The sequence below is a fragment of the Apodemus sylvaticus genome, chromosome 23, assembly GCF_947179515.1.
Source record: "Apodemus sylvaticus chromosome 23, mApoSyl1.1, whole genome shotgun sequence".
Classification (NCBI taxonomy): domain Eukaryota; kingdom Metazoa; phylum Chordata; class Mammalia; order Rodentia; family Muridae; genus Apodemus; species Apodemus sylvaticus.
Genome location: NC_067494.1, coordinates 52,555,430 through 52,574,129, shown reverse-complemented (window position 1 = coordinate 52,574,129; position 18,700 = coordinate 52,555,430). Strand labels below are relative to the sequence as shown.

Genomic DNA, 18,700 nt, shown 5'->3' with positions numbered 1-18,700 from the left:
CAATAAAATTCTTGCCAACCGAATCCAAGAACACATCAAAATGATCATTCACCATGATCAAGTAGGCTTCATCCCAGGGATGCAGGGATGGCTCAATATACAGAAATCCATCAATGTAATCCACTTCATAAACAAACTCAAAGAAAAACATGATCATTTCATTAGATGCTGAAAAAGCACTTTACAAAATTCAGCATCCTTTCATGTTAAAGGTCTTGGAAAGAACAGCAATTCAAGGCCCATACCTAGACATACTAAAAGCAATATACAGCAAACCAGTAGCCAACATCAAACTAAATGGAGAGAAACTTGAAACAATCCCACTAAAATCAGAGACTAGACAAGGCTGCTGTCTCTCTCCATGTTTATTCAATATAGTACTTGAAGTACTACAGATAGAACTTCTGGGGAAATCAGTATCCCAGACCTCAAACACTACTACAGAGCAATAGTGATAAAAAAAAAACTGCATGGTATTGGTACAATGTCAGGCAAGTGGATCAATGGAATAGGATTAAAGACCCAGAACTGAACCCAGACACCTATGGTCACTTGATCTTTGACAAAGGAGCTAAAAATATCCAGTGGAAAAATAGATAGCCTTTTCAACAAACGGTGCTGGTTCAATTGGAGGTCAGCAAGCAGAAGAATGCAAATTGGTCCATTCTTATCTCCTTATACTAAGCTCAACTCCAAGTGGATCAAGGACCTCCACATAAAACCTGACACACTGAATCTGATAGAAAAGAAACTGGGGAAGACCCTTGAGGACATGGGCACAGGGAAAAAGTTCCTGAACAGAACAACAATAGCTTATGCTCTAAGATCAAGAATTGACAAATGGGACCTCATAAAATTACAAAGTTTCTGTAAGGCAAAGGACACTGTCAAAATGATTCATTTTTATCTCCTTGTACTAAGCTCAACTCCAAGTGTATCAAGGACCTCCACATAAAACCAGACACACTGAAACTAATAGAAAAGAACCTGGGGAAAACCCTTGAGGACATGGGCACAGGGGAAAAATTCCTGAACAGAACACAAATAGCTTATGCTCTAAGACCAAGAATTGACAAATAAGACTTTATAAAATTACAAAGTTTCTGTAAGGCAAAGAACACTGTCAAAAGGACAAAATGGCAACCAAAAAATTGGGAAAAGATCTCACCAACCCTACATCCGATAAAGGGCTAATATCCAATATATACAAAGAACTCAAGAAGTTAGACCCCAGGAAACCAAATAACCCTATTAAAAATGGAGTACAGAACTAAACCAAGAATTTTCACCTGAAGAAATTCAGATGGCTGAGAAACACCTAAAGAAATGCTTAACATCATTAGTCATTAGGGAAATGCAAATCAAAACAACCCTGAGATTTCACCTCACACCAGTCAGAATGGCTAAGGTTAAAAACTCAGGAGACAGCAGGTGTTGGAGAGGATGTGGAGAAAAAGGAACACTCCTCCACTGCTGGTGGGATTGTAAGATGGTACAACCACTATGGAAATCAGTCTGGCAGTTCCTCAGAAAACTGGACATGACACTTCCGGAGGACCCTGCTATACCTCTCCTGGGCATATACCCAGAGGACTCCCCAGCATGCAATAAGGACATGTGCTCTAGTTATGTTCATAGCAGCCTTATTTATAATAGCCAGAGGTGGAAGAACCCAGATGTCCCTCAGTGGAGAAATGGATACAGAAAATGTGGTATATTTACACAATGGAATACTACTCAGCAATTAAAAACAATGAATTCATGTAATTTTTAGGCAAATGGTTGGAACTGGATAATATCATGCTAAGTGAGGTAACTCATTTACAAAAGAACACACATGGAATATAGTCACTGACAAGTGGATATTAACCCAGAAGCTCTGAATACCCAAGACACAACTCACATATCAAATCAGTTCTAAGAAGAAGGAAGGAGGGGGCCCTGGTTCTGGAAAGGCTTGATGCAGCATTGTAGGGGATTACCAGGACAGAGAAGTGGGAGGGCGGTGGTTGTGGAATGGGCAAAGGGAAGATGGCTTGTGGGACTTATGGGGATGGGTGAACCGGGAAAGGGCAAATTATTTGGAATGTAAACAAAGAACATAGAAAATTAAAAAAAAAACATAGAAATAGGTTGTCACATTGTCTCCACACTCAAACACTGTAATCATTGTAAACAATGTTATGGGAGTCAGATAGCATGTTGAAATCCTCTGCATAAGGATTGGTCCGTTGCATACTAGGGAAGTTTTGCCACCTCAACTGGTGTAATAACTGTAATCTCATTTTGTGTCTTGTATTGTTGTGCCACCTTAGTAATAGCCCACACTCTGGACTTAATTGAAGAACTTCCAAAACAAAAGTGGTATTTGTTTTCATTTTTTTTCTTCCAAATCAGAGGACAAAGAAGTAGTTCTTCTAGACTTCTAGATAAAAAGTCAAAGATCTTATGCAAAGTGGGATGAGACAGAAAGGGAGAGTAGGGTGGCACAGAAAATATTTCCATGGCATCACTCCTGTCGTTTCCTATGGCTCAGAGTCTTCAGTCTGTAAAGACAAGTTTCTGACTTTGTCACTGTTCAGGGCTGAATCTTCCCTCAGAGCCCTCTCCAGACTAGCTGATAGGGAATGGATCAGTCTCTCTCTGAATTGCTGACCAAGGAAAACATAGAGTATTGGATTGAGGCAACTATTTAAGGAGGCAAGAGTGCTGGCTGGGTTCACCCACATGTGAATATTATTCAGTGTCTCTGTGTTCCCAATATTGACTAAAAGAAAAATCACTTGAAAAGGGAACCAACAGACAAAGAAAGAAAGTGCTACAGCAGTGAGGACACGTAAGGGACGACTGGAATTCACAAAGCCTCTTCTGCCTATTTTGGCAGCCATGAGTCCATAACAGATGACAATGAATATCATGGGAATGCTGAAGCCGATAATGAAACAGGTGGCTGCAGAAATTAAACTTACTGTCATGGACACCTTTACCTGCTCCTCGGTGGTGGCAGCCCAGGATTCAAAATTAGATATACAGTGCATTTTCCCTCTTTCATCTCTCACTGTAGTCAAGAACATCAAATGTGGAAATATAAGCAGCAGAACAAGTGTCCAAGTTCCAACAATCACTTTCCTTGCCAGATTCACAGTTCGATGATTCTGAGCCCATACTGGGTGCAGGACACAAATACAGCGGTCCATAGCAATGAAAGTAATCAGGAAGATACTTAGAAAAAGGTTTATGTTTATAATTATGTGAACAAATTTGCAAAAGAACCAACCAAAAAGCCATTCTCCATTCATGACAATTGAGATGATCTGAAATGGTAGACTTGACATGTACGAGAAGTCAGCCAAAGCCAGGTTTAGATAACAGATTGTCGTCACAGTGTGTGCCATCCGGAACCCAGCCACATAAATCACAAGCCCATTACCTAGTACACCAAGAACAAAGGTTATAGAAAGTACCACAACTAAGAAGATCCATATAACTCTGGAACTGGTAGGATCATCAAACACCACTTCTGAGCCATTCTGAGGGATGGAGAAGTTGGCTTCCATTTTGTCAGCACCTGCAACATTTCAACAATGACTGTTTATCAGATGTGGCTCTATCTTACATCACATTTACTCAAATCCCACACATCACCTTTCATAACAGAGAACCTATTCTGAGGGCAACCTATGAAAAATGATTATCTGTTGAATGTCCTTTATGTCAAGCTTAGTTCTATACATTATCAAAAAACATTGTTACTCCTCAGACTGATTATGAAATGAATTATAAGCTCCTCTGACCTCACATGGATATTGAACTGAGGATAAGCAGGGGAAGGAAGTGTTTACTATGAAGAGGAGAATGTTGGGGTGTGAATGTTTGACCATTTTTCATTGCTTATCATCAGTCTTTTGCTCTCATAAAAAATAATTCAGCTAAGTGATACAGAATGTTTAGGGTGAGGTTAATTTTCCAGAAAAGCATAATAACTAGTTAGGGGGAATATTGGATTATGTTAAAAAATATTGCAGATGATGTCTTTTAAATTTTAACTGTACTATTGTTACCACTGCTTTGGCATTTTCCTTTGTCTGTTGGTTTCCCATTTAAGTCAATTATCCTTCCAGGCACACCCTATCACAAGAAGTCACTGCTCAGCGAACACCATAAAATCTTTTTTAATTTTGCTCAATCCAATTCTTCTGTTACTTTCCACATTGTGATTTTCAAAGAGCTTTTTTTTATGATTATGAGGTATATAAAACATTTACTATGGTATGATTTATGTCACCATTGCCCAAATCATAACACAGCATACTTCCTTTGCTCATATTTATATGTGTGTCTCTGTTTGTAATAATACATGTTCATGTTTGTGCACTTATCTTTCAACAGTTCATTATAAACTCATCTAGAATTTTCTATGTGTCAAACAATTTAAATTATAGGAGAGACTCCTCTCACTGGATGTACCTTACTCAGGAGGCTAGATGACCAGACAATATGCAAGCAGGTATCTACATTAAAGCCTCCACAATAAGATGACCACAAAGCATCTCTACTTTTTCAGGTCTTCATTTCTCACAGCAAGGGCTTTACAAAGTGCCCAGAGTCAGAGATCTATTTTAGGATGTAAAATCATATACTATTTCTGGGCAGGAATAAAAATAATTTTATATTACAGTGGACTCAGTACTTACAATAATCTTGTGTGTGGAAACAATAAAATTTTGTAACATTTAGGTATTGATATGGAAGAGCTCATATGTGTCTTCAAGAATGCCTCATGACAAAAAGAATTTCAAGCAACAATTATCAAAGAAATGCAAATAATCTCACTTCTAACTTCTTGTCAAGCTCATGTTAGGTTTAAAGATAATTCTCTCCATGAAACAATGTAAAAACACTTAACAATGTATTCACCTTCTCTCTAAAATATAGTCTCAGCATATATTTTAGATTGTATTCTGGAGCAAGTGGAATCGTGTCACTAGACAAAAACTGGGAAGGTCAAGTGGGTTTGGAAATCCTGATACCCTCAGACATGAGGATGTTTGGGACTTCATTTACTTCCTACCTGTCCTTTCCTTCCTGTCTTGCAGTACATGACATGCCCCCTAATGGGAAGACTGTAATCACTAGTCATATAGCACAGAGATCTCTATGCCAATGAGGTTTCAGCCAACAGGCATCCTTTCCTTCCTACAAAATCTCTGATACATCTTGAGTAAGTCCTATGCTCCTATTCGCCACAATGAACAATCAACTATTTGGAACCAAGGACTGTGTCTCTCATCACAAACCACTGTGGGGGAAGCCTTCATCATATTGGGTACCTAAGTTTCCCACAGAAGGCTCATCTGCACTCCTGACACTCAATGATGAACTAAGCTGGTGTTCCCCCTACTTTCGGCCCCAGGCTCATCCATGACTCCACCACACTGGACACCCAGGCGTTTAGTAACCTCTGCATCCTCAGCCTCAGCATGCCTCATTTATCACCAGGGCTGGGGTTCCCATCTTAGGCTGTGTTCTCCCACTTATGTGCTTCCCATTAGCCTGACACCAAACGGTGTAGGTCATTGTGGGTCTACAAAGGCAGGAAGTCAGTGAGGCATGGATACCATTTCTACCTTCAATAGAATGTTTTCCCCTATTCCATATTGAGGTGAAGTTCTCATTGCTTTCTATACTAAGAGTGAGCATTACTGTATATTTAGTATTATGTGGGCTACCATGTGATCTAATGAGCTTTGATAGAGGTCTGGAGCCTCTCCTTAGTTTGTATGCATTATGTAATCTACACAGATATTTATATTTATATGCTAGTCAGTCTACAAGATTATACTTTTTTTATTGTACGAATAAACTAAGGTTTTGAGTACTTGTCAAACCTAGAGAATGTTATTTAAAGAGTGATAGAGAATCTATTTTAATTAAAGCTGTTTTTGCCTGAGTTCTTCCTCTACCACACTTAAACTTCATCTTTCACACCTGTATAACTGGTACTCAGTACTAACCAAATCAATGTTTTATCCAGAGGAAAAGTCTTCGAATTTTCTCTACTCCTAAGGGTGATCTATTATGAATTCTTTTATATATAACCCCAGCAAACTCTTTGGTTCACTAATTTACATTTTTAGATGTTTATTATTTTGGTTTGTCCTTAATTCACTGTCTGTGACTAAGTAAATATTTGTGTTACCCATACCTAAGTAAAGAGTCATACAATACCTTCTCAACTACATATGCAATACATGGTCATTCTTTCTAACACTCTGGTAACTCACTGATTTATGGTCCTAATGGAGGTAGGCATCTCTGGAGAAAAGCCGAGTCGATTACTTATTAAAATTTTATATAAAAATTTAAAAATACACTAACATAGCAATTTATCTTCTTGAAGTTCTGGATACTAGATGCCCAAGATGAAAATGGTATCTTCACCTTCAATATTTTAACTGTCATATATAAGTAGGTATCTTCTCCCTCTGTCTACACCTCATGTTCCCTATGAGTTAAAGGATACAACCTATATTTCATTGTGACCCTACCTTTAGAGTCCAATTTTGCTTTAATTATTACTTTAAAAGTACTACTTCTGAGTAGTTACATTTTGAGCTACTGTAATTAGGGATACCATATTGATAAGAAGAAAAGGTAAACTTAAGCCATAACATAGAATAGTGGGTATGAGAAAGCAATGAGCAGCAGTGCTAAAGACAGTATTGAAGAAATATTTGATCCAAGGCTTTTCCTGGAGATCCAAAGGAAGTTGAGATGGAAAAGGAGATTAGAGAGAGGTTGACAGCAACTTAATCTGTGATATTATACACATAAGAAGATAGTCAGATAGGAGACAAGAACATTTTTATTGGTTAGAGGTATAGGACAGAGGTAAGTGTCCTTACTGCTTTTGTGCAGATCCAGGTTCAATACTCATAACAAAATAGTGACTAAAGCTATCTGTAATACAAATTCCATGGGATCTGCCATCTTCTTCTGGATTGCCTGGGGAACAAGCATACATCCGGCACATTGACATATATCTTAATTAGGGTTTCAATTTTGTGAAGAGATACTATGACCAAGGGAACTCTTATAAGGGACAATATTTAATTGAAGCTGGCCTATAGCTTCAGAGGTTCAGTCTATTATCATCATGGCTGAATACATGGCAGTATTCAGACAGACATGGTGCTGGAGAAGGAGCTGAAAGTTTTATATGTTTCTCTGAAGGCAGCCAGGAGAAGACTTTCTTCTGTACTGGACAAAGCTTGATAGTATGATCTCAAAGCCAACCCCCACAGTGACACATTTTCTCCATCAGGGACATATTTACTCCAACAGGCCACAGCTCCTCATAATGCCATGCTCTGGGCCACATATATTCAGACCACCACAACATATGAACAGAAAAAAACACCCATACATACAAAATTTAAATATATATTTTATATAATATATATTTTATAAATATATATTATTTTATATATTCATATATATATTAGAAAAGGAAAGGTTTCTATCTCTAATATGTAGGCATCATTTATTGTAGTGAAATCCTTTCTGCAGGTTCTTTATCAGTTTTTGTTTTTATTTTCAAACAAACAAGAATTGTAACAAATATGAATATGAAGTAACAAGTGAACTGATTGATAATCTGCAATCATCAATTAATCCACACATTTTATAGGGTTTATACATGCAAAATTATTTTTATTTTTTATTTTACTGGCTGAACAAAACTGAGCAAAAAATTTGTGATTTATACAATGATTTATAATTCACATACTACATTCTTAAATGAAGATGTGTTGTCACAGCACAACACCCTTAGTTATATATCCTTGTATAGATATTATTAAGCTGAGATGGGGAATTTACAGCATTCTGACATGAAATATTTACTATCTCACTTTTAGAGAAAGTACCTATTTCAATGTATATGACTTTCCCAATATTACTGAACTATTGAACAACCTAATCTACATTGCTACTGACAGGTTTTATTGTTTACAAAGGCCTCTGTAGGGAGTTTGGCTTACTAAAAGTTTAGTAACAGGACGGGGGAGTTGGCTTTACTCACTCAGAAGTCCAAGCTATTTCCCCATGTGTTGCCTAAATTGTTCAATAGACTACCTAGAACAGACGCTTTCTTGAAGTCTTTACCTCTTTACTTCATTTTACAAACTCTAACTTACTCATGTCTTCCTCTGAGCATTTCCACAGGTCCCCCAATTACAATAATAGTCTATTTTGCCCCAAATAACAAAGCCTGCCTCTGCCTCAGGAAGAAGTGTGTTGGGCTATAGTGGATACACACATTCTCACCTGCCAATAAAAGAACAATCAGACTTCAAAGTACTTCACAACTCTGTTCATTAATTAAGCTCTATGGATTCTCTTGCAATTTGAGTTTTCTTGCAACCTGGGCAATTCTTGATACAAAATGGTGCTGCCTTCTATTTAATTTTATTGGAATAGATCATTCTAAGTTTGATGTACACTAATTTGGATGATCTTCCTTGCCATGGGAAGTTTTTAAAGTATAACTTTCACAAATCAATAAAAAGTTGAATTGGAAAACGGTTGGCGTATCGTGGGATTTGTTTAGGCCATAAATGTTAGAGTGGTTTATGTTTTACCCCTTATGTCTTTATTAGCTCTTTACATTTGGTTCCCTGTCTCTTGTTCCTATGCATCTAATTTCCATCTCAGGAACTCACTGTTTAACACAGTTTATATTTCCTTAGAACCTCTCCTCTAGGATCCCCATTAGTTTTGATTATTATTTAAATACTTCATCTTTCTATCCTTACACATGTGGGAAAAGTTTTTGGAAAACCAGTTCTTTTCCTCACTGATATCCATAGGGTTGACTTTATGATTCCTACCAAAGAGGTAGAAGAAAGTATTAAGGTGTCAGTTCTGAGTTTCTAGAAGGATCCTTCCCATTCTGCAAGTATTTTTTGAGAGGTAATAATGATTTAATTTTGATGTCACTGTAAATATTTTTGTGACTATATTGCTAATTCCTTTTTTGTTTTCTATTTGAGATGTTTTAAATTTTGTGCTGAAACCATTAGAAGAAGGCCACTCATTCAAGAATAATAGACTTAGAGCTGTCCAGAACAAGGTCCAAGGATTTTAGAAAGCACAAGTGAGAGATTTCCTAGAGGTGGGCTGATATTTGAAAGGTTGTACTCAGAAGACTGGGGGTAGAACAGATTATGAAATGAGTTGCAGCAGGCTGTTGATGTACTTCCCTTCCTAGCTACAATGACTCTGCATAGCATAAGCCAGTGTAATAGGCCATATCTGTAATCTGAAAATTCTGAAGTTGGGATTACTACATGAAAAATACAGAAGTTCACCAGTAAAATGAGACATAAATGAAGGTTTTTGATTATTCAGTAGAAGTAGATGATTTAAAAAAATAAGGATACAAAGAACTACATTAATATCTCCATTTGAAGAGTGCTTGCTGTGCACAAGTTCAGCCCTGTGTTTTATTCTCAATAGTGCCTAAAATGTGCAAGGAATACAGGAAAATAATCCAAGAACTAGAGTACTAGAGGTGGGAAGATCAATATTTTAGTCTTATCTTTGGCAGGATTGAAGGCAGTCTTTTCTACATGCAACCCTATCATTAACAACATGCAAACAAGCAAATAAATAAACAAAAGAGTATGGAGAAGTAGAGATAAAGTAGATGAGGAAGAGAAAAAAATCTAGCAAGTTGATATACACATGCAATCTTAGCATTTGGTAAGCATATATTTAAGGTTTGTTATATATTGAAAACTTGTTTCAACTACATAGAAATCTCTATACAACATAGGACAACATTATATAGTAAGATCCTATTATAAAATCTGAAATGATATTAATAATTTTTAAAAATATGTATCTAATCATATGTAGCCACGTTTCATTTCACCATGCAGTGGGTATAAGATTACTAATGAGATAATAAATATTAATTTCTCACAGTATGATTTGTAATTTGATATATATTTATATTCTTCCCCTCATCATGTTAGACTATTGCTTGGGTGACAAGGTCCATGTACATTAACAGAACTGCAAAGCAGGGTAAGAAACAGACTTTTGTTGGAATTTCAGTTTAGGAGACAAAGTCTAGCATTTAATTTGAATGCTCAGTGCTGGCTTCCTCATGTGCACAGTAAAGATTATAAATTTGTTATCATTATTCAAAACATACTACAAGTCTAATGAATAGAGCATGTCTAAAAGGAAGGCCCCAGATCAGAAATTAGAGGATGTGGCAGGCACGAATATGCATTATATTGAATATTTTGATACTCTGAGATTTCTTGCCTCAGGTCACTATCATCTATAGATTCATAGGAGTATTTTTTCACCTTCAGTTGTTCCTTTGTATTTAAAAGCAAATTGTATTAATTTAAAATTTTTTAGGCAATGATTTTAAGCATATTCAACCTCTTGACTAATTTTTCCTAGAACCTCATGCCAAATCTCATGCTATCTGTATCTCTCTCTCATTCTCTCTCTCTGTCTCTCTCTGTTTCTCTCTCTCTGTCTCTCTCTTTGTCTCTCTCTCTCTCTGTGTGTGTGTCTCTCTCTGTGTGTGTGTGTGTCTCTCTCTCTGTCTTTCTCTCTGTCTCTCTCTGTGTCTCTCTCTCTGTGTGTGTGTGTGTGTGTGTGTGTTTGTGTGTGTGTACCTGTCTCTGTCTCTTTCTCTGGATCTTTCTCATTTTTTGTGTTCTTTCTGCTTTGACTAAATCCTCTTTTGCATTTATATGGCCCTTAAATAATGTGATCAATATACCAAATGGTACAGTATTGAATCAAACCAAACCTATTTTTTCACAATAATCACCAAATGCAAAGAGGTATTTAGAGAGATAGGTGTTTGTTCCAACATTTCCTGTGTCATGCTTGTATTTTGTCTTCATTGAGCTTGTACAGATCTTGTGCATGCTGTTTAAACTCTGAGCTAACATGTGCTTCTGTATTTTATTCTCTGGAACTGGTATTGCAATTGTACCTGACTCACAGTAACATACACAAATAACCAGTTATATAGAGCTACTGCAGTTATGCAGGTTTGTAAAATAAGAACTCTAATATGAAGATCTTTTAGTGACCAAGACAGGAGTTTCATGAGACCACTGTCAGTTTTAGTTACATATAATTTTACAGGTCTACATAATATGTATAATCAAGATTCTTTAAAAATGGAAACAAAAAAAGTACTGGAAGGATAGTTTTGTGGAAGAGTTCTGTCAGGACAGAGTGCTTGGAAGTGCAGAGTAAAAGAATCATGATCAACCCTACATGATTTTTATGCCATGTGAGACCCTATACTATGTGTTCTTGGAAAGCTAAGGAAAGCTAATTTATGAGAGTTTGAGAGCTGCCTGGGCTGTGCATATAGATGCTGCTGCATAGTAACTCGTGATTTGCTAAATTTCTTTGTACCCAGAATAGGCTCTAAGCTTCTATACACTACTATAAGGAAACATTACACCACAAAATAGATGAATGATGCTAATAAAGACCACAATTTTCACAGTTTTCACATTTGCATCCTAAGTGAGACTGAAATCCTCCATAACACTCAATAAATATCACATAAACAATTCTGTAATGATTACACTTGCATTGATCTTTCATGTTATATACATACAAACACCCTTGGAAAATTAATTGATACCACTGTGAATTGTTGAAATCTTTTTTTCAAATCATTAACTAAAAGTGGGTACTTGATGATCTTCAAGGGCCAGTATCAAAGAGCTGAGGATGGGATAGCATGTTGTCAGAAATGTAGTAGCAAATTGCATCCAGTAGTATGATACAAAAATGGCATCATCATTAAATATCAGGATGGATTTGGTAAAATAAAACAAAATGAAGATGCTTGTTAGAAGCAGGATGCTTTGTGTAGCTTTAGCCTCAGAGGGCAGTCTTTGGGAAATACTGAATGAGTCAAAGAGCCTCACCCTCCACTGGTGTCTGTAGAGAAGAAGAACCATGTAGATACTGGCACAAACAATGAGTCCTATCAGTATAGAATCTGAGAAAGTTATCAGTACTCTGTGTCTGCCTTCAGATGTACTTGACACTTGAGAAGAGTAGTGCCTATTATCCCACATCTTTGTTGAATTCTGTTTATGCTGAAAGCATTCAATATATAAAGGACCAAAGGTATTTATCAGAAGGCTAGATATCCAACACAGAAAGCAAGAGATACTAATCTTCGAAGCTTGGCTCTTGACACCCACACACCAACCCACTCTTGAACTGATAGATACTGCCTGAAAATTACTCAAGAGGCAAGTAGTGCAAAGTGATAGGCCCTGACCTACTCTATACATATATACGGCAACTTTAAACCAATGGCTTCCCAGAATGTGTGTTATTCCCCATATATATATACTGTTTGCAATCCCCTTGAAAAGAAGAATAAAGAAATTTTCTATAGCCATGTTGGGATGAGATGAGTAGGCCTTGATTCTTGCCTAGTATAGAACATGGAGGCACAGTCTGCAAGAACAATGGCATTCCCCAGTAACCCAACTACATTCTGCACCAGGAAATGTAATCTAAGAAATCAAACCTCATTCTTACAGGATCAGAGAAAACAATTCTAAAAAATGGCTGGGAAACCAGAGGGTTATATCAAAGTTCAGTAACTTTTTTTTAAGTAAATCATGGTTCACATTAAGAATATTTCTTAAGTATCACTATATTACAGCACAGGCTGCCACTTCTCATATTAATATACCTGAGTCACTTCTTAAGGATTTAGAGCCTTGTGTGTGTGAGAGAGAGAGCTTTACAAACTATCTTAACCACAAGTTTACAATTGACTGAGTCTAGCAGCACAAGTATTTAATCCCAGCACTATAGGGACTCTAGAAGGAGTCACTGTTGAATATCTTTGAGCATAATGCTATTGTGTCTAAAGAGTTCATTCCTGCCCAACCAGTATCACATAGTGACACCAGTCTCAAAATCAACATATAAAAATAAATAAATGAATACATACATATATACATACATATATGCATACATACATACATACACATAACTTAAGACATGCCATAAATTAGAGAAATAAATAATATTTTAGGAATATATGTCAGGGAATTTATACTGTTATTTCATAAGATGAACAAATTGTAATTAAATTAGTTTTTCAGATTATTAAAATAATCTGTAAATACCATAAGTAGTAAATATTTTACAGATAGACAGTAAAAGGAGTTAATCTGTTTTTCTGCCTTCTGATTACTTTTATCCCCTTCCTCTGAAGCAACTCTCTATTTCAGTTATTTAATCTTTCAAGTTTTAGACATATCCTCATAAGACTTGTGTTGTGAATATTAGTCTCAGACATTTAATTTTTGAAATTTCAAATTAAGCTTTTGTTCCTAGCTCAAGCTGTGGGTTATTACAATTGGTCAAGATACTATGCTGCAAACATAAGTTAAGAAAAAATGTTCTGAGCATTGTAGAAGACCTTTAATCCAAGCATTTTGGAGTAAGAGCCAGGGGGTTCTCTGGGAGTTCAAGGTGAGGCTGGTGGATATGGAGAGTTCCAGGACAGCCAAGTTCACACACTTAGACCCTATCTATAAAACAAAGAGAGAGAAAGACAGGAATGATTGGACACAGAGGAATGGGATAAAGATAAACAAACAAGCATGCTGCAAGGCTCAGTGCTTAAGAGTTTGTTGCTCTTGTAGAGGACCTTGAGTTTCTTCTTAGCACCCATATCCCACAAATGACTTTATGGGTATCTGATATTCTCTGAACTCTGCAGGCATCTGCCTTCATATGGTGAATATTAACTTACAAGTCACATACAAATGTACACATGAAAAAATAATAAATATATGTAAGATGTAAGAAAGGAATTCATAATGATCATGTGAGACTAATAGTACGGATATAAAGCAAGGCCAATGAGATGAAATTCAATAGTTCCAGTCACTATTTTTAAAAAGGAAGTTGATTTCCCTGTCTCTAATTGTTCATTCTAATAATGATCTTAATACGTATTGTGGCAAATGAGAATCTGCTTATATGGGATTAATAAATGGAAAGATTCAGAACAGCAAGCAATAGTTTTGTTTTAAATAAATATTTGAAGAGCAGGAGTCATAATGGATGTAAGGAGACATCTGTGTGTACTCAGAAATATAGTCTATATAGATTGCTTGTAGTTGTTTTGATTGAATCTCTCTCTCATAATCCCTTTTTTGTATCAGAAGTTAATAGAACTCTACAGGAAAAACTTATGAAGAAATCAAAGAACACATATCTGTAGATGATATAATGTTCTAGCTGGTATACTTACTAAAGGATAAGTTTGGAGAGAAAGAAAGTATAAAATTATCACACTCACACACACACACACACACACACAGAGAGAGAGAGAGAGAGAGAGAGAGAGAATTTCTTATATTCTTTTTTCCTACGGTATTAAGTCAGTAGTTGAGGAAGTTTTTGCATGGTGTCCAGGCTTTAAACTCTGTGCTGGTTAGTCAATTTCAGTCGTTAAGCCACATGGAAATAGTCTTAATTGAACATATATCATTATCAGATTAACTTGCGGGTAAGACTGATTTATTCTCTTTATGAATGCTTGATGTGAGAAGTCCCAATCAACTGTGGTGATATAACCTCAGGACAGCATTGTATGAGAAGACCAGGAATTGGAATTAAGCAATCAGTGTGTGTGCATTGCTTCCGACATCAAGATTAATGTATCAAAGAGATTATTTGGCAGAATAAGAGTGGAATGTCTGCCCAATATGGAACTTTATACAACAAGTGCAGCATGCCCAAATAAAGAGCATGATACTGTGACATGGGTGAGTCTGGTGCTAGTTAACTGATCTATAAGAAAGCACAATAACACAACCTAGCAATGTGCATTTTGAGTGAACTGTTTCTGCTGCTAACATAACCACTCCTATTCTGGAGATCACTTTCATTTTCAAAACATATTGTCTCTATTTCCTTTAACCTCATATCTCTGCTGCAATTCTATCCCCTCGCATTCAAAAACAAACTGGTGGCCTTATAACTCAGGTAATCAGAAATCATTTGAATTTAATTATAATTACCAATATACAACACATTTAATTTCAAAAAATGAGTTCAATCAGAATGGTGCCAATAGAGATACTGGTGTTAATGAGGAAAACCCTATAAGGGAACTACAGTTGACTAAGGAATGCTGAGAGCTGCAAAAATTATTCTTCCCTGGAAGGGCATTTTAAATTGTTTATCCAATACCAAATAGGTCAGTCCAGAAATCACACTTTCAAGTCACAATATATAGACTGAGCAGGTTGCATTTGAGAATTTATATGTATATTAATATACATATACATACATATACATATGTAAGAATGTAATAACAATGAAAATAGGGACATGATGTTTAAAGACAATATTTGGTAATGACAGAAGGTTTGGAGTTCAGAAAAGGAAAGTCTAAATGATGTTTATATGATAATCACAAAATGAAAGATACTAATATATAATTAACACCAGAATTACAAGAAGTATTTAATTAACAAGTATTATGTTGTTTCTATTCACCATCATCTAATGCAAATGTATGCACTAATACAGCAGAGTGTAGAAAAATTCATACAAATGTAAAATGTTCCAAAACAAAGAATTTTTGGCTTTCATATACTGTAATGCTATCCTAGTTTGTCTTCCTATACTTATTTCTTGTTATCACCAGTAGGTATTTAGTATTCCTGTCATGGAAGGTAAAACACATATAAAGGTGGAAAGAGAGAACTGCCTCCAAAATTTTGTCCATTCTCTGCACATTGGTATGTTTTCTCCACCCCAATTTTGTCTTTCTCTGTCTTTGTTTCTCTCCCTCTGTCTGCCCTCTCTCCTCTCCCATTTCTTCCTTCCCCTCCCCCTCTTCCTCTTTCTCTTCTCCCCCCCCTCAGTATGTCTTTCTCTCACATGAGAACACACACAAAAAATGAATAACTGAGTAAATAATGAATGAATGAATGAATGAATAATTTGTAATAGCCAATAAACAATAAAAGCCAAGTTTCTGGCTTTCACATTTGGATTTGACTGTCACATGAAAGAGTGACATATCTAATGCATGAATTCAGGGTCTTCTGGCATAGTAATAATATTTACATACCAGAGATTGTGCCTTGATAATCTTTGGCCACCTCAGCTAAGTACTACAGTAACAGGCTAACAAACAACAGAAATTCTCCCAAGTCTGAACGTTTTTTTTTCTGAGACTATAATTACTTTGAGTAATGGGGAGGGTTTTTGAATCGTATAGGATCATCTTCTGAGATGTTTTAAGAGTTGTTCTTCCCTGCTACACATTGTTTCTTGTCATGGCAGAGTATAGAATGATACATAATTCTGAGGTCCATTTTCAACCATTTATTCTACTAATAAGGCATTCCTCAAAAGAGCATTACTGAATCCCCAAACAAATAAAACATGGTGAAACAAGCAGAAATTTTACCTAGCATTGCTTATATGCTGAGTAATCCTCAAAAACTTGTAAATACAAGAATAAATACCCAGATAATCAAATGAGCTAAAGATTCCAGTTCTCTTTCTTATATGACTGCTCTTAAAAATGTCACATGGAAATATAAACTGAATCTCTAAAATAAGGCAAAACTATGGTAATTTGACATTTAACTTAGCATTCCAAGTCCTAATAGGAATATTTCACTTTGTTTTATGTAGAAGACAGGATACTGCATGCTCTCATGCTGTCAAATGATTTTGGCCTCTCTCAGCTAGTATTCAATAATGTTCTTTATGTATTACAAACTACCTTAGAAACAAAAGATAAACTGGATAAAACAATCAATCAGAGAAGCCTGAGACCTAATAATTATGGGAGTGAGAGGTTAGTTAGAGAACAAGGAAAAAGTAGCAATGGGAGACAAACTAGAAAAGGATGGCAGAAATTCAGATTTAAATGTAAGGCTTATGAAGACAGTCTACATAGAATGTATATGTTTTGTTGTCTTGGGATATGGTTAATGCGGTGGAATTCTTAGAAATTTTTACATGATATGAGTGAGTACATTGGTTGAATTTTCATCACCACCTGAATTTGGTGTGGTGAAACACTTCTGTCACGCCATCATTTAGGAGACAGATGTTAAGATGACCCAGATGTTCAGGGTCATCCTAGGATACATATTAAGGCTGAAGTTCACCTGGGCTATGAGAGTAAAACAAACAGACAATATCTCCCAATTGCAAATATTTCTGACCTGTTTTCCCAATAAGATGGTTTAGAATCATTTCCCTAAGATAGAAATGAATGAAAAAATTTTACTTCTTCTATGCTTTTGAATCTAGCTTCAGAACTCACATTCCTGTTTACACAGGATGTTCTGGTCAGATAATAAACATCAGATTTAATTTTTTAATTTATTTTCACTGTCCATTTGGGGTGTGTGTGTGTGTGTGTGTGTGTGTGTGTGTGTGTGTGTGTGTGTGTTTGTGCTTGTGTGCTTGTGTGTTTACAGTGGTAGAGGTTTTTGTATTAGGCAGATTGGTGCATCAGGTTTCCTGTATCTCAAGTTATTGGTAGTTTCGAACTGCCACACCTAGGGGGCTCTGTAAACGTAGATATTCTACAAGATCAAGAACTCTTAACTGTGGAGCCTTTCATTCCCTTTTATTCTGTTTCCCCAGCTCAAAAAATGAGGCACAGTTTTGGAAAAAATGGCTTAGTGTTTAAGAGTACTTGCTGTTTTTTCAGAGGACCTGAGTTCAGTTTTCAGCTCTCTAATCAGACAAATCAAAATTGCCTATAACTTCAGATTCAGGGTATCAGACACCTTCTAGTTGAAATCCTGGTTCTAATAAGCCCATATAAAACATATAATACATATATTTTATTAATAACTCAAATGCCTAGACTGGGTCGATCTAGGGGTATTGTAACTTGCTTACCAGCTATAAAGCCACCTTTTGTTTCCTGGTTATGCAGTTTTAGTTCATTACAGTTTCCTCTTCTACATCCATTCTCTCTCTCTCCCACTATCTGCAGCCTCCTTTTAAACCCATAATATTCCCTCCAGCAACAAAGCATAGGCTCTGGCCATTTTTTCACCAATTAAATTGGGGAGAAGTTTCATATGCCATTACTTGAGTATTTGAGCATCTGCTCATCATGAGCAACTGTGTTTTGAGAAAAGAGTTTATTTATAGAATACAATCAGCAGTATCACATCAACAAACTACACCTATTTCTAGATAGATAGATAGATAGATAGATAGATAGATAGATAGATAGACAGAGATAGACAGATAGACAGATAGATAGATAGACAGGCAGATATATAGATAGATAGATAGATAGATAGATAGATAGATAGATAGATAGATAGATAGATAATATAAAGAAGCTCACTATCTTCCATGTGGTTGGGTGGGGCAGAGAAAATAGGTGTATTAAATTATAGTAAAAAAATTGACAGGATCTGTTGAATATGGTCAGAATTTTACTATGACAGCTGGAGTGAGAGTGTGTGCATGATTGTGTGTTTGTTTTGTGTGTGTGTGTGTGTTTGTGCAAGCACACACGCACACGCATGCTCACAGGCATATGTGTTAATATTTCCAAGATAACAAACATATATGTTAAGTGTAGATAAATTTCTGCTGATTA

At 36.1% G+C, this 18,700-nt stretch overlaps 2 protein-coding genes across 2 annotated transcripts in view; both read right to left on the bottom strand.

Annotated features, from left to right (window-relative positions):
• LOC127673567 (formyl peptide receptor 2-like) overlaps positions 1-18,700 on the bottom strand; it is a 476,281-nt gene that overhangs the window by 330,264 nt on the left and 127,317 nt on the right. The gene's annotated exons all lie outside the window — the stretch shown is intronic.
• Positions 2,526-3,557, bottom strand: LOC127673762 (formyl peptide receptor-related sequence 7-like). Its single transcript, XM_052169525.1, has one exon. The coding sequence runs from the start codon at positions 3,555-3,557 to the stop codon at positions 2,526-2,528; it is 1,032 nt and encodes a 343-aa protein (XP_052025485.1).